The sequence below is a fragment of the Sus scrofa genome, chromosome 6 (assembly GCF_054392235.1).
Source record: "Sus scrofa isolate SSC_HxYL_T2T_F1_AM1 chromosome 6, Sscrofa_HxYL_maternal_Yorkshire_Landrace_v2.0, whole genome shotgun sequence".
In the NCBI taxonomy this organism is placed as follows: Eukaryota; Metazoa; Chordata; class Mammalia; order Artiodactyla; family Suidae; genus Sus; species Sus scrofa.
In genome coordinates, this window is record NC_139388.1 from 14,079,115 (window position 1) to 14,096,174 (window position 17,060).

General features: G+C 45.3%; 2 protein-coding genes across 4 annotated transcripts in view; one reads left to right on the forward strand and one right to left on the reverse strand.

Moving 5' to 3' along the window:
- The window catches only part of DDX19B (DEAD-box helicase 19B), a 28,653-nt gene extending 17,679 nt beyond the window's left edge, over positions 1 to 10,974 (forward strand). Inside the window, exons 6-12 of the mRNA XM_003126872.5 lie at positions 1,821 to 1,923; positions 2,812 to 2,926; positions 5,311 to 5,488; positions 5,834 to 6,071; positions 7,309 to 7,471; positions 7,933 to 8,124; positions 8,556 to 10,974. Of these exons, the coding sequence (XP_003126920.1) occupies positions 1,821 to 1,923; positions 2,812 to 2,926; positions 5,311 to 5,488; positions 5,834 to 6,071; positions 7,309 to 7,471; positions 7,933 to 8,124; positions 8,556 to 8,617 (1,051 nt within the window). The 3' untranslated portion in view covers positions 8,618 to 10,974. The remainder of the gene's footprint in view (positions 1 to 1,820; positions 1,924 to 2,811; positions 2,927 to 5,310; positions 5,489 to 5,833; positions 6,072 to 7,308; positions 7,472 to 7,932; positions 8,125 to 8,555) is intronic.
- Positions 1 to 17,060, reverse strand: part of AARS1 (alanyl-tRNA synthetase 1) — a 70,673-nt gene that overhangs the window by 48,028 nt on the left and 5,585 nt on the right. For all 3 annotated transcript variants that reach the window (XM_084959612.1, XM_084959610.1, XM_084959607.1), the window contains exon 2: positions 16,468 to 16,529. The gene's annotated coding sequence lies outside the window, so the exon portion shown is untranslated. The remainder of the gene's footprint in view (positions 1 to 16,467; positions 16,530 to 17,060) is intronic.

Genomic DNA, 17,060 nt, shown 5'->3' on the forward strand with positions numbered 1-17,060 from the left:
GAGCTACGTCTGCGACCTACACCACAGCTCAGGGCAACGCCAGATCCTTAACCCACTGAGCAAGACCCGGGATCGAACCCGCAACCTCATGGTTCCTAGTCAGATTCGTTAACTATTGGTCTTGTATACTTTATTTTTATTTATTTATTTATTTATTTTATTTTTTTGGTCTTTTCTAGGGCTGCTCCCGCAGCATATGGAGATTCCCAGGCTAGGGTTGAATTGGAGCTAGGCCAGGGCCACAGCAACGTGGGATCCGAGCCATGTCTGCAACCTACCCCACAGCTCGGCAACGCTGGATCCTTAACCCACTGAGCAAGGCCAGGGATTGAACCCATAACCTCATGGTTCTTAGTCAGATTCATTAACCACTGTGCCACGATGGGAACTCCTGGACTTGTATACTTTAAATGGATGGATTGTATGGTATATGAATTGTATCTCAATAAAATTCTTTTTTAAAATAACTGCTAAGGAGAAAAAGAAATAGTGCATGATAGGGGAGATTGGGAATACCAAGGACCTGATTGCAGTTTTAAACCCAACATTTTGTTATGGAAATTTTCAAACATACAAGAAAGTTGAAAGGATTTTTATAATGAACACCTGTATACTCACCTCCTAGATTCCTTCACTAATATTTTACTGTGCTTTATCATATATCCATCCACCAATACATCTTGCTTTTTTTTTTAAAGCATTTCAAAGTTGGTTTTTTTTTTTTTTTTAAACAACCACATCTGCAGCATATTGGAGGTTCCCAGGTTAGGGATAAAATCCAAGCTGTAGCTGCCAGCCTACACCACAGCCACAGCAATGCTGTGGGATCTGAGCTGAATCTTTTTATCTACACCACAGCTCACGGCAATAGTGTATCCTTAACCCACTGACAAAGGCCAGGGATCAAACCCAAGTCCTCATGGATATTAGTCAGGATGGTTACTGCTAAGCCACGACAGGAACTCCCTAGGTTGCAATTTTAAGTCAAGCCGTTAGGGTAGTATCTCATTAAGTAGGAGATATCTGAGTAAAGACCTGAAGGAGAAGAGAGAGTTGAACGGTCATCTCGGGGACCACTGTCCCAGGCAGTGTATAGACAGTACAGAAGCTCTAAGATGAGAGCATGTTTTGATGGCACCACTGGGGCCATGTGGTGGAGTGGAGTGAGCCAGGCAGACGCTTGTAGATGGGAACAGATAGGTAATCGGGAGCCAGGTCAGGTAGGACCTTGTAGGCCACTGTAAGAATTTTAACTTTTACTCTCAATGGAATCTGGAATGATTGGAAGGGTTGGTTTGTTTGTTTTTCTTTTTTCTTTTTAGGGCCACACCCCAGGCATATGGAGGTTCCCAGGCTAGGGGTCGAATCGGAGCTGTAGCCACCGGCCTACGCCAGAGCCACAGCAACAGCAGATCTGAGCCATGTCTGTGACCTACACCACAGCTCATGGCAATGCCGGATCCTTGACCCACTGAGTGAGGCCAGGGATCGAACCCAAAACCTCAAGGTTCCTAGTCGGATTCATTTCCACTGCGCCACAATGGGAACTCCTGGAAGGTTTTTTGATAGAAAAGTGACATATGCTGACTCATATTTTAAAAGAATCACTCATTGCTATGTCAAGAATAAAGGAGTGCTTTAAATCCCACCATAAAATCTGTTTGTGAAGCTAGCATATCTAACTATGCTACAAAATCCAAGGCTTCCTTCCGTAAATTAAATTGGAACACTCATTCTTTAATTAAACTTTATTCTTCATTTTTATTTACTGAAAGAATATATGAGATTTAAACTCCTAAACAGTTTGTTTTCTTGTGCAGCCCACAGAACTTAATTGCCCAGTCTCAGTCTGGTACTGGTAAAACAGCTGCCTTTGTGTTGGCCATGCTCAGCCAAGTAGAACCTGCAAACAGATACCCCCAGGTAAGGGCTTGGTGAATTTGCGTTTTCTAACATGTAGCTACAAGGAAAATGCCATTTGATGGGTTAAAAGCCAAACTTTGATTATTTTTATATAAATTAGAACCCCTTAAGTTAAGCATAAACAATATGGTTATCTTCCACTAACAACAAAAATCCTGTTGCCCTTTCAATGATTTGCCAGTCCTGGAATATTGCTGATAAGCTTGGCTCCTTTAGTTGCAAAAACAAAACAAAACAAAACAAAAAAACCTCCATAATCTACAACTGTCATCCATGAGAAAGTTCTGAGAATGTTCTGAGAACTGTCTGAGCAAGTGAAAAGGAAGCTAATTTCCAACTGGAATTTCAGATCCCTGCTCACATGTGGGTTTTGGTACTCCAGTGGCTGTTTCCAAGTGTCTTTGCCCAGCCAGAGGTCTGACCCTTGAGAACTGTAGCTTATTACTTTGTAGCTTAAAGAGTCAAATAGTGTTCACTTTATTCTTTCCTGGAGTTCCCGTCGTGGCACAGTGGTTAACGAATCCAACTAGGAACCATGAAGTTTCGGGTTCGGTCCCTGCCCTTGCTCAGTGGGTTAACGATCCGGTGTTGCCGTGAGCTGTGGTGTAGGTTGCAGACGCGGCTCGGATCCCGCGTTGCTGTGGCTCTGGCGTAGGCCGGTGGCTACAGCTCTGATTGGACCCCTAGCCTGGGAACCTCCATATGCCGCGGGAGCGGCCCAAGAAATAGCAACAACAACAACAACAAAAAGACAAAAAAAAAAAAAAAAAAAAAAAAAAAATTCTTTCCTTCAGCCTCAGCCGCAGGAATAGTTAAGGCCTACTGGTAATTTCCCATTGCAGGAGCGCAAGTGTCTTGAATTCTCTCTCTGTACTCTTTCCCTACCAGTGTCTGTGCCTTTCCCCAACTTATGAGCTTGCCCTTCAAACGGGGAAAGTGATTGAGCAGATGGGCAAATTTTACCCTGAACTGAAGCTAGCTTATGCTGTTCGTGGCAATAAATGTGAGTATGAATATAAGATCCTAATTAAGTTAATAACTTTTTAATTTGAAAATTTTCAAAATATACTCAGTAACTGAAATAATACAATGAACATGTGTCCACCTAGATTCGAAAAGTTATGAAAGGAATGGATGTGTATATATGTATAACTGAATCACTTTGTTGTACAGCAGAAATTATCACAACATTGTAAATCAACTATACTTCAATAAAATTTAAAAAAATGAAAAAAAATGTTAACATTCTGCCATATTTGCTTTTGTATATGGGTGTGTATATTTTTGGTGAACGATGTGAAAATAAATTGTAGATATTGTGGCTCTTTACCCCTAAATACTTTAGTATGCGTTTCATAATAAGAACATTCTTCAGCATACCCACAAAACCCTTATTACAACCAAGAAAAGATTAACATATTCTCTTCTATTCTGTTTTCATGTCCCCCTAATTGTCCCAGAGTCCCAGAAGTGTTTCTTTAGGCTTTTTTTTTTTTTTTTTTTTTGGCCAGTCCTATGGCCTGCAGAAATTCCCAGGCCAGGGATCAAACCTTCAGAACTGCACCACAGCAGTGACAACTTGGATTCTTAACCCACTAGGTCACCAGAGAACTCCCTTTATGACTTTTTTGTTGAACCAAGACTTAGTCAGTGTATATGCATTGTATTTGGTTTTTAAGTCTCTTTCAGTCTAGAATAATCCCCTCACATCCACCTACTCCGCTACATTTGACTTTTTGAACAGACCAAACTAACTGCTTATAAAATGCTCCCAATTCTGGATGTTTAATTGCCTAATTTTTTTAATGTCATTGTAAGAACAAAAAGTGTTTTAGAGTATTCATGGCAATTAACTCTGGGAGATATTTTTATTACTTTTTCTTTATCTATCCTTTCTGCTTTTGCATGTTTCACACAGCAAGCTAACTATATATTTTTTGAACAATACTTAAGTAAGTTAAAGTTTGTTGGAATCTTGGCTTAGTCCTATGGATCTTTAACACAAACCTATGACTTGATGACTGTCAGAAGTCCACTCAGTACAGTGTCTTAATGCCAACTTAAGGCAATTCCGGAGAGAAAAGTAAATAAGATAATAAAACTTAGTTTAAAATCATCATAAAGCATGTGAAATACTGCAATTTGGGAGTTCCCTGGTGGCCTAGGAGGTTAAAGATCCACCACTGTCACTGCTATGGCACAGGTTCTATTCCTGGGCTGGGAACTTCCCCATGCTGTGGTGTAGCCACAAAAAAAAAAAAAAAAAAAAAAAAAAAAAAAAAATTCAGATTTGAGTTCGAATGGCAGAGGATTCTGATTATTTATTTGTCTGCAGAGGGCAGTAATTGGTTTGTTAACTGAAGTAAAAAAGCATTTTTTAGCTTTAAATTGACTCAACATTTACTTTAGGGCAAAATTTTGGCTGTGACTAGAGGGAGCTTCTATGTATCTGGTTAAGGTTTTACTGTGATTAAAGGACAAAAAATTGAATTAATGAGTACCCTCTAACTCAAAATGAGCCAAATTTCAGTTGCAAGCTGCACAGGACCAAGAATGTGCCATGATATGCCAGGCCCAATCTGGGAAAGCACTATAAGAGAGGCAGTTTGTATCTTTGAAAAGAGAAAAATAACCTTTCATAAGAATCTTATTTACTGATCTGGGCAAGGGGCACACAAAGGCAACTGACTTACTTGACATAGATGCTGGGAGAACTGAAGGGCAAAGTACACTGGAGTGAGAAGAACTTTAAAGAGGTCTACTTGTAAGGAAATGCATACCCAGGCTAGGGAGGATGACGTTGACAGAGAAGAAATAAAGATAAGAAATCTTTGAGAGGATTGATGATTATAGAGAATGTAAAAGAATACCACCGAAGAGGTTTTCACCTAATTATTTATACCATTGCTATATCTTGTCAGCATTACTGTTTTTTCTAAGTTATGTCCATTAAATACTGTAGTGCTGTCCCAACCTTTCCTTAAAATATTAATGCAAACATCAGCCAAATTGCATTAAAAAACATCATAGCTTTAGGGAGTTCCCGTCGTGGCTCAGTGGTTAACAAATCCAACGAGGAACCATGAGGTTGCGAGTTCAATCCCTGGCCTCACTCAGTGGGGTTAAGGATCCAGCGTTGCCATGAGCTGTGGTGTATGTCGAAGATGCGGCTCGGACCCTCGTTGTTATGGCTGTGATATAGGCCAGTGGCTACAGCTCTGATTCAACCCCTAGCCTGGAAACCTCCATATGCCGCACACTCGGCCCTAGAAAAGATAAAAAGACCAAAACAAACAAACAAACAAAAAAACATAGCTTCAGAATTGCTCAGGGAGGAGAGCTGGCTTTGTCATGGAAATACTCACAGAATACATCTTGTCTCCACAGTGGAAAGAGGTCAGAAGATCAGTGAGCACATTGTCATTGGCACCCCTGGGACCGTTCTGGACTGGTGCTCCAAGCTCAAGTTCATTGACCCCAAGAAGATCAAGGTGTTTGTTCTGGATGAGGCAGACGTGATGATAGCTACTCAGGGCCACCAAGACCAGAGCATCCGCATCCAGAGGTAGGAGCTCTTGGGCCAGGAGGAACTTCTCCTCGGCCTCCTGATCTGCAGCCTCTTCTCCTTTCACTTCACACTCCTCTTCTTGCTCCAGCTAGGTGCTTACTGCTTTCGGGGGCATCCGGTTTGAGGCCCATTTCCATGTCAGAAATGACCATACCCCCAGCCTGGGCTGAGGAAGGAGACTTAGGGGACTCCTAACACCACCCGGCCCTGCCCCACACCTGCTCCTCGATGTGCCACCCTCCTGGGGACGTAGATCCCCAAGCTGGGGGAGGCTGTGCTCCTGTTCCTTCCAGAGAAACGCTCGGTCGGGGTCATGCCCAACACCTGGGCCCTCCTTTGCAGGATGCTGCCCAGGAACTGCCAGATGCTGCTTTTCTCTGCCACCTTCGAAGACTCTGTCTGGAAGTTTGCCCAGAAAGTGGTCCCAGACCCAAATATCATCAAACTGAAGCGTGAGGAGGAGACATTGGACACCATCAAGCAGTATTATGTCCTGTGCAATAACAGAGACGAGAAGTTCCAGGCCTTGTGTAACCTGTACGGAGCCATCACCATTGCTCAAGCCATGATCTTCTGCCATGTGAGTAGCACCAGCAGCAGCAGCAGCAGCAGCAGCAGCAGCAGGAGGGAGAGGCCTGTGGGGGGTGGAGCTCCATGAAGGGTGTGGCCCCGGCCCCAGCCTCTGGGCCAGCTCAACTTAGTGCTGGGGGCTCAGGTTCTCTCCCTGTGGCTGGAAAAGAAATGAATCACCTCCATCTGCCCCTGGACATATCCTCTCAGGTTGTAATGGAGAAGACTGATGATCTAAACCTTCTTTGGGAGTTCTCTTGTGGCGCAGCAGGTTAAGGATCCAGTATTGTCACTGCAGTGACTAGGGTTGCTGCTGTAGTGCATGAAATCAGTCCCTGGCCTGGGAACATCCACATGCTACGGGTGTGGCCAAAAATAAATAAATAAGCAAACCTTTTTTTTTTTAAGCCCGCACCTGCAGCATATGGAGGTTTCCAGACTAGGGGCTGAATCAGAGCTATAGTTGCTGGCCTATACCACAGCCACAGCAATGCAGGATCCAAGCCATGTCTGTGACCTACACCACAGCTCATGGCAATGCCAGATCCTTAACCCACTGAGCAAGGCCAGGGATCAAACACGCAACCTCATGGTTCCTAATCAGATTCATTTCCACTGAGCCACAACAGGGGAACTCCAAGCAAACCTTCTTTGGTCCCACTTGGTATAGATAACTTGGAAAAAACTCCAGATGACATCCAAGGAAATTATTTTATTTTTATTTATTTTTAATTTTTTTTACAAGGAAATAATTTTAAAGTATTAAACATATAGGAAAGAATTAAGAACATTAAGAATTTAGGAGAGAAGACCTTTGGCTTAAACCAGTCTTCAAAGATGAACATTAACATCACTGAAGTAAAACATCCAAAAAAATCATGTGGCTAAAAGATACTCAGAAAATTTAAGCCTAGGAGTTCCTGCTCTGGGAGTTCCTGCTCTGGCGTGGTGTCTCTGCAGCACTAGGACAGATGTTTGATCCCTGGCCAGCACAGTGTTAAAGGATCCAGCATTGCCATTGCTGCAGCATAGGTCGCAACTGCAGCTAGGATCTGATCCCTGGCTCAGGAACTCCATGTGCCCTGGGGCGGCCCAAAAAGGAAAAAAAAAACCTTGAAGCCTAACCTGCTGACTGACCTCAGCAGAGCCTTCTTATATGATAATGGCAAAAAGCCACTTTTCTGCAGGTGTCTTCATCTTTTTTTTTTTACAGGAATCTTCATTTAAAACAATTCTTTTCACTCCAGACCCGCAAAACAGCGAGTTGGCTGGCAGCAGAGCTCTCAAAAGAAGGCCACCAGGTGGCTCTGCTGAGTGGCGAAATGGTGGTGGAACAGAGGGCTGCAGTGATTGAGCGCTTCCGAGAGGGCAAAGAGAAGGTTCTGGTCACCACCAACGTGTGTGCCCGCGGTGAGCACAGATTGTGTGCGGCTCTGCCCGGCTCAGGCTCGGGGTAGAGCGAGAGATTCCCCCTATGCGGGGCGCTCTGGTGGTTTGGGGGAGACCCCGTGGGCTTGGGGGTGGCAGCGTTTTCTTGGAGAGCCTGTCTGGACTTTCACAGAAGCCAGGCGTCCTGACCGGGTGGCTCTTTAGAAGGGCACCTGCTCCTCTTGGGGCCCCAGCAAGGCTTTAGCTGCTCTCCAGATGCTGGTATCCAGCCGAGGCTCTCTGACTGACTTGGCCTTTGGTCAGCACCTGCCGAAGTTCGGTCCTCTCCCTGGGGGCTCTGCGACCTGCCCCTTTGTCCAAAGCCCAGAGCCGGCCCGTCCCAGACCCTCCTTCCACCCGAGGTTGGTGAGAGGAGGCCTGACGGTGGGCGACGGTGATTTCTGTCTCCCGTCCTTACTCCTCTCCCCCCGTCCTTCGTGCAGGAATCGATGTCGAACAGGTGTCCGTCGTCATCAACTTTGACCTGCCCGTGGACAAGGACGGGAACCCGGACAACGAGACCTACCTGCACCGGATCGGGCGCACCGGCCGCTTTGGCAAGAGGGGCCTGGCAGTGAACATGGTGGACAGCAAGCACAGCATGAACATCCTCAACAGGATCCAGGAGCATTTCAGTGAGTCCCCGGCCGTGTCCCTGCCGGGCCCTCACCTCACAGGGCCAAGGGCAAGGGGGCGGAGGAGGGGGGAAGGTTTCCCCGGGGCCCCGAGAGAGGCCCTTGTCCCCGTCGCACTCCTGTCCTTCCCTCCAACTCAGAAGCTCGCCAAGGGCACAGCTGGAGAGTTCGGGGCTCGGGGACTTGAACGACAGCGCCCCCCGGCCAGGCTGAGGGGCCTGGGGCTCTGACCCTCCTTGCCGTCCACGTCCCTCGCTCAGTCACCGGAAGCCTCTGGGGTTCCATGAAGGACCACTGTGGCCAGAGGCCTGGCATGTCCCTAGGCGGGGGACCTGTTTCCTCCCTCCCTGCTGTGCTGTCCCCTCCCTTGGGGGTGTGTCTCCGTGTGTCCCCACGTTGATCTCTCTTTGAATTCTCTTTGGTTCCCCCAGACAAGAAAATAGAAAGATTGGACACGGATGATTTGGACGAGATTGAGAAAATAGCCAACTGAGAAGCTCCAGCCGTCGCTGGTGCCCGCCCTTGGCGCTCCCCCTGCACGGGACACTAGTGCTCATGGCCGAGCCTGGGCAGTCACCACAGAGACGAAGGAGGCACGGATAGCGAGAAACTACCTACCTCATTTAAATTACGTTTGGACTTGGCAAAAATTGTGCAAATCATGGGGGAAGGTAGACAAAATTGTTTACACAACTTGTGAAGATTAGGCGTGAATACACAGAAATTTACCTTTTGGAAATTCCATCTTTTTTTTTTTAAGCCAGTGGCTTTCCCAATATAATGCTAATCTAGATGTAGCTAATCACTTGCTCAGGAGCCTTTGTGGCCACCCCTGCCTGTCCTCTGCTTAGGACTGTTCTGGCCAGCCTCCAGCCCTTGTAGAAGTGACAGAATATAGGTGAAGAGGGAACAGAGAAAGAGAGAAAGACCCCAAGTGGAGTAGGTGCGTAAGCCAGTCATCACATTTGGAATATGGTGTGAGGCAGCAGAAGAGACCTGTGAGCTGCTGCTTTTGATTGGGGTTGGGAAAGCTCATATGAATGTTGTCAGCCCCCTCTGTCCTGATGCCCAGGGCAGGAAGAGTCTGCTAAGCATGGACCAAGGTGCCAACTTGGGATCTTTGGTGTATGCAATCTGTGCTGCAAACCATAACGTACTCTTTTCAGCAGGTGCAATCTGTGTAGAATGCACACCTGATACCTGTTGGGTCCCTTGCTTCTTTCTGCTTGAGCAAATCCGAGAAGTCACCATGGAGAATTAGTGGTTTTCCTATCTTGCCAAAAAACCTGATCTGGTGGGCACTCGTATCTTTTTCACACCCCTAATATCACCTTGACCCCTTAGTAGCCCCAAGCAAATAAAAGGTGATCTGAGGTTTGGATCCTTTTTGAAAATTGTGGTTTCAAGTTGCTAAGGATCAGTCTCAAGACAGCTCCAAAAGTGATCAGCAGTAGTCACAAATCCTTGCTTTATTTCCAGATCCTAGAAGGCAAGTTTTTAATCAGCTGGAGAATGATTTCAGAAATGTGGCCATCTTGATTATAAAGCTATTCTGAACATCTGCATTCACAGTGCCTGGAATACAAACAGTTGCAACTAAGGGACAAGGTGGACTACAGCTATTCCTCTTTCCAAGGCAAGAGCAGCTGCCAAGGCCTTCGCTCCATCCTTACTTGGCATCTTTGTACAAAATAGAACAAATAATAGTAATGGACTTTTCTCATACCTGGCAGAGCTTTGGTACCCAGAGAGTGACAGAGCAAAGGTGAGATAAAACCGAGTTGCAAGAGCAAGACGAAACCCCAGCCCAAAGGAATCTTCTTCAGCTCTTTGATAGGGAAGGGCCAGCTTATCTACGACCAGGCCTGGAAGAGAGATTTTCTGTGATGAGAACTACTCTAATCCCAGACTTTGTAGGCACATCTGTTTTTTAGAGCTAATTTGTCTCCTGGGAAGGGGAGGGGCTAATGTCAGTCTCCAGTGGTTTCCATGATCTGACCTCACAGATTACCAATCCTGCCACATCCCCCTGTAGGCACTTGACTGTTGTGTCTTGCTTGTATATCTGGCCAACTCTGACCCACCTTGGAAGTCTCTTAAGAAGAGAAGAAATGTTATACCTCCACCTGCCCTCTGCAAAGTCCTGTGGACCAGCTCTGAAATAACTTAAAACAAAGGCAATAATTAAAGGAGTACAGACTGCTCCTGAGGCTGCAGGCCGGGTACATCGCTGCCCTCTCATAATATGTATATATAACCTGTCTACTGAGTGGCTCTAAATCTGAGCAGGGAAGCGGGAAGTGGTGTGCTTCAGACTCTTCAATAGTAGGAATAAATGGGTGTCTGGTAGAAATCTAGATCAACAGTTCTTTATATGGGAGCTTGGGCCCCGAAGAATTCAGTGGTCGGGTTTCATGGAGTATATGGGAAGTACATGCGGTGTTTTGATTTTAAATGCATTTTCTTTGGGAGAAACTCCCCCAAACTATGTGTCTTTTAAAAAAATAAGTCACTGTATGGATGGCTCTGAAATGTCCTCCCATTGTCATTGCAGTTCACATTCCTTCACAGTCCATACCTTTTCCTGCCAATGCTCAGCTCCTACAGTGTAATGGTCCACAGCTGCCTTTGTGACCTTGTGCCATTTTGAGATATGAGTGATGTAAAAATGTACTGAGCCCTTGAAGAGCTTCAGTCCCTAAAGTTTCTTTTACTGTTTTTATTAAGTTCCTATGTATAGGACAATAAACTGTGCCCTAGAACAGAGAAACTCGCTTGAGAGAAGGAGATTTTAGCCCAGAAGAAAATTTTCAATATGTTCATTATCCATAAACAATGGATTTTATTGGTTTTTTTGAGTGTTTATTGGCTGTATGCATAAGAACAAATCAGCTGTTAATGCATTTTTTTATTGATTGTAATTGGACTTAATTATGACGTGTTGTTCGTAGTACTAAGACATCAGTTCTGAGTATAAGAAGAAAACAGCAGCACCTTTTGGTTGCTGGTATTGGTGAAGATTTATGTCATATTTCACAGACTAGTCAGCACCTGATATTCCACTTGAGAGTTGACAGTGCTCCAGCCTGAGCAGTTGGGATGTTTCCATCAGCCAAGAGCCCAGCTCCTTACATCCCTCTTTCTCCTGCTGGTAAACCAGAGGATGCTGGCTAACTAATCAGAAAGAAGGTACATGCCAGCAATACAAGTCCTTACACTCTATTTTCCAGTCCTAGGAAAGGAATACAAATAGGACATGGAAATGAGTCTTCTCCCTTTTTCGTTCTCATCCCGTTTATGATTTAACATGAAGGCTACTTCATTCAAAGTGTCTTTGGCATTCAGCAGGTAAAGATTCCTGAGGTTAGAGATGATTTCATGGAAGAATGGAGCTTGCTTATGAGAGAAAAGTGGGATTCCGAGTGCCAAGGAGAGTGCCTGAGGCAGACAAGGCCCTATTCAGACCAAAGCAACCTCACCAGGATAAATGCGGTACCCTGGAAGGGCACTGGGGAGCAGCTTCGCCACAGGGGCAGAGAAAAGTCTTACTAGATTAAAAAATGAAGATTTGATTATTTCAACAGTATTTGGATTTAGCAATAAATTATCATGGCTTCTTAGATTACAGGAAGTGATAAAATGGTTTTTTGGGAAAAATGGTCTAGCAGAGATATATAGGATATGGTGGAGCTGGAAAAAACTGGCATCTGAGAAACCATTTAGAAGATTATTGTATCCGTCATCACACAGCAAGTGCCAGGATGTCATTGGTCATATGGAGAAGACGAAGAAAAGGACTGGAAGGATAGTGCAGAGGAGGGATGGTAGGCTTTTATACCTACTTACAGTTGTTATTCCAAAAAATCTGAGGTTCTTAAAATTTAGACGTCATTATATAAAAATAATTCTGGGAAGAAACCCAAAGGGAAGATTTGGGAAGAACAGATGACATTAGGGTTGAGTCATGAGTGAATGACTCATGAATGATGTCAGGCCCATTGCCTTTGCAAGAAGGGCCCCTCTTCTTCACCAACACCCCCAAGCTACTGTAGACTTCAGGGGCCCTCTTCAGGATTCTTTTTTGTTGTTGTTGTTGTTGTTGTTGTTGTTGTTGTTGTTGTTGCTATTTCTTGGGCCGCTCCCGCGGCATATGGAGGTTCCCAGGCTAGGGGTTGAATCGGAGCTGTAGCCACCGGCCTACGCCAGAGCCACAGCAACGCGGGATCCGAGCCGCGTCTGCAACCTACACCACAGCTCGCGGCAACGCCGGATCGTTAACCCACTGAGCAAGGGCAGGGACCGAACCCGCAACCTCATGGTTCCTAGTCGGATTCGTTAACCACTGAGCCACAACGGGAACTCCCCTCTTCAGGATTCTTTTGATCCTGAACACAGGTAACAGGTTCTCAGGAACCCCCTGAAGTTTTACCTGACTTGGTTTCTTGCTTGAGAATGAATGTCCCTTAATCTGTTGACTGACTCAGATTGCAACATCTTCCAAAATGATACGGTGGAGGTGAGGGAACCTGAAGGACTGGTGCTTGGAGGCTCCAGTACTCTGCTTTCCTAATCCTGAATCTGGAACAGGGCCTCCCCACAACAGCTTCAGATACCTAGTGGGAAGTTAGAGGCCAGGCGAGGATCTGCCTGGAGGATGTCTGTCACACTCCTGCACTGTGCCTTCTCTTTCTCCAGTCCCTGTTAGATGCTTATGCCTTGGCTTAGAAACTGTTCTGGCATTAGCATTCAGCAGAGCAAGTGGAATCTCCTTAGTAGTCCTAATTGTCAAATGGGGAATAGGAGAAGGAGAAAAAGAATAGTAGATGAAGGCTGAGAGTGGTGGCTATCTGGGATGTCAGCGGCTCACGTGAGACACTTGTAGTCTCTGCTTTGTCAACTCTCTCATCGGCAGAGGTGCCTGGGTGGCAGATCTTTCTTTTGTGCAGCCCTACAGCCCAGGACTACAGCCAGCTTCTCCCAGAGGAAGCAGGGTGGGGAAGGGGCCTGTTTAAATGGAACTCTCCTGGAAGTACCAGTACACATTTTGTGAGTCTTTACAACTGTTATATCCTCATCCATCTGCTTCCAGCATCCTTGGAATTACGCAACTGGAGAAATGCCAGCAGTCTCAGTTTATCCCTGAAAGCAAAGTTTCCCATGCTAAGACTTGAAAGAATATGAGCTAGTCCTGATCAGGTTGTATGGCCAAGTGTGCTAGGCAAATTATTTTCTGGTCTTTGTTCTCTTAGACACTAATAGCTTCTAAATTTGCATGGAAATTGTCCTGATAAACCAATGCCATTTGAATCCAATTTAACAATAAAACGCCATTGTTGTGGCATTGCTTTGTTAAATTCTGAAACAAGTAGGGTTATGTGAGAGGGACAAATTAAATATTGTCCCTATTTATCTGATTTATCTATTCATGTGATTTCTTTTTCTTTTCTTTTTCTTTTTTTTTTTTTTTTGCCGTTTCTTGGGCCGCTCCTGCGGCATATGGAGGTTCCCAGGCTAGGGGTCCAATCGGAGCTGTAGCCACCAGCCTATGCCAGAGCCACAGCAACGCAGGATCTAAGCCACATCTGCGACCTACACCACAGCTCACAGCAACGCCGGATCCCCAACCCACTGAGCAAGGCCAGGGATCGAACCCGCAACCTCATGGTTCCTAGTCAGATTCGTTAACCACTGAGCCACGATGGGAACTCCAGATTTCTGCCTATTTTTAAAATTTTATTGGAGTATAACTGCTTTACAGTGTTGTTTCAGGTACACAACAAAGTGATTCAGTTACATATATACATATATTCATTCTTTTTCAGATTCTTTTCCTATATCGGTTATAGAATATTGTGTAGTGTTCCCTATGCTATACAGTAGGTCCTTGTTGGGTATCCCCTGCTCCAAGTTTCCCAGGATTTTTTTTTTTTTTTGCTTTTTAGGGCCGCACCAGAGGCATATAGAGGGTCCCATGTTAGGAGTCCAATTGGAGCTATAGCTGCTGGCCTACACCACAGCCACAGCAACACAGGATCTGAGGTGCATCTGCAACCTATGCCACAACTCATGGCAAAACCTGATCCTTAACCCACTGAGCGAGGCTAGGGATCAAACCCACAACCTCGTGGTTCCTAGTTGGATTTGTTTCTGCTGTGCCATGACAGGAATTCTGCCAGGATTTTTTTTTTTTTTTAATTTGGGTAGAATAGACACAACAAACTGTACCATCTTGGAGTTCTCATTGCGGCTCAGCTGTTAATAAACCTGACTAGTATCCATGAGGACATGGGTTTGATCCCTGGCCTCACTCAGTGGGTTAAGAATCCGGCATTGCGTGAGCTGTAGTGTAGGTCGCAGATGCAGCGGGGGTCTGGAGTTGCTGTGGCTGTGGCATAGGCTGGCAGCTACAACTCTGATTTGACCTCTACCCTGGGTACCTCCATAGGCCGCAAGTGCAGCCCTAAAAGGACAACAAACAAAATGTACCATCTTAACCATTTTTGTTTACAATTGAGTGATATTACATATATTCAGAATGTTGTGTAACCATCACAACCATCCATCTCCATAACTCTTTTTATCTTGTAAAACTGAAACTATACCCAATAAACAATGACCCCATGACCTCCAACCCAGGCCCTAAGAACTACCATCCTACTTTCTGTCTCCATAATCTTGGCTGTTCATAAGTATTTCATGTAAATGGGATTATATGAGTCTTATCTTTTTGTGACTGGCTTATTTCACTTACCACAATGTCCTCAAGATTCACCCGTTAACTTTCTCTATTATGTTAACATGTTCATATCTATTCATCAATTAAAAATCTAACCCTTTCTCTATTCCTTATCCTTCTCCAGCCTTACATTTCTCTTTGATGGCCATAAACCTTATAAGAGTTGCTTCTACAGCTTATCCAAAAACACACTTTTTTCCCTCCTATTTCATTCCACCGCAGTGTTTAACTATGGACATCCCGTCCTCTAACCACTCTCTGTCACTAAAGTGACATCACACCTACTAGTCTTCCTTCTCTCTGGCTACTTCTTAGTCTCCTTGGAAAACTTATCAACTCTTTTTTCTTTTTTTTCTTTTTTTTTTTTTTTTTTTTTTTTGTCTTTTTTCTTTTTTTGTTGTTGTTGTTGTTGCTATTTCTTGGGCCGCTCCCGCGGCATATGGAGGTTCCCAGGCTAGGGGTTGAATCGGAGCTGTAGCCACCGGCCTACGCCAGAGCCACAGCAACGCGGGATCCGAGCCGCATCTGCAACCTACACCACAGCTCACGGCAACGCCGGATCGTTAACCCACTGAGCAAGGCCAGGGACCGAACCCGCAACCTCATGGTTCCTAGTCGGATTCGTTAACCACTGCGCCACGACGGGAACTCCCTCTTTTTTTTCTTTCTTTTGCTGCACTCACAGCACGTGGAAATTCCAGGTCCAGAGATCAAACCTGCACCACAGCAGTGACCCAAGCCACTACAGTGACGACGGCAGATCCTTAACCCACTGTGCCACAAGAGAACTCAGTTCACCTCTGAAATGTGACTGCTCCTCATGGCTCTCTTTTGGGCCATTACTTCCTCTTCCTCTACTGCAGACAATCTTATTCATTCCTGTGATATTATTTCTTTTTGCTGGCGACTACTGAATCTAAATCAAGACTCAATTCTTGGAGTTCCCGTCGTGGTGCAGTGGTTAATGAATCCGACTAGGAACCATGAGGTTTCGGGTTCGATCCCTGGGCTTGCTCAGTGGGTTAAGGATCTGGCGTTGCCGTGAGCTGTGGGGTAGGTTGCAGATGCGGCTCGGATCCCATGTTGCTGTGGCCATGGCATAGGCCAGTGGCTACAGCTCCAACTGGACCCCTAGCCTGGGAACCTCCATATGCCATGGGAAGTGGCCCTAGAAAAGGCAAAAAGACAAAAAAAAAAAAAAAAGACTCAATTCTTGAGCTCCAGGGTCACAGAAACAACTACCCACATGACACTTGCACTTGGGATGTCTTTGAGGAATCCTTCACTCAGTATGTCTAAAATTGAACCCAGCATCTTGTGCTGCCACGGGAAACCATCACTCCAAATAAACCCATATTTTGCTTTTGGCTCTTCCTGTAACTTTATTTCACAAAATGGCACTACAATTGCTCAGTGCTAAAGCCAGAAACCTGGATTTGTTGTGAATCCTCCTCCCTGCTCCCCAGCCAATAATCACCAAGTCCCTTTGTATCTGTTATCCATTGCTATGTAACAAAACAGTGACTTAAAATGACTCAGTCTTGGGAGTTCCCTGGTGCCAATAGTCTAGTGGTTAGGACTTGGCATTTACAGCAGTTAGGACTCACCACTGTGGCCTGGGTTCAATCCCTGGTCTGGAGAATGAGATCCCACATCAAGCTGCAGCACACTGCGGCAAAAAAAAAGAAAAAAAGAAATAGACTTAATCTTCTTCACAATTCTGAGGGTTTTCTGGGTGGATCTTCTGGCCTCTTTCAGGCTCATTCATGCAGCTCCATTCCCTCATCCATGAGGACAGCTGGCCCATGCTCTCCTCATGCTCTTTCATCTTTGTAGCATAGGAGGTGGTCTCCAGGTTCCAAAGAGAACAGAAGCTGAAGCCTTGAAGTAGAACTCTCCCAGTGTTACTTTCTCTTAGTCAAAGCAAATTACAAGGCCAGCCCAGATTTCATGGGTGGAGAAATAAATTTCATCTTCATACATTTTTTTCCTTTTTAGGGCCACACCCACAGCATATGGAAGTTCCCTGACTAGGAGTTGAATTGGAGCTACAGCCACCAGCCTACACCACAGCCACAGCAATGTAGGATCCCTGACCCCCTGCGTGAAGCCAGGGATTGAACCCTCATCCTCATGGATACCATTCAGATACCACTTGGTTTTTTGTTTTTTTTTTTTTTTTTTTTTAGGGCCGCACCTG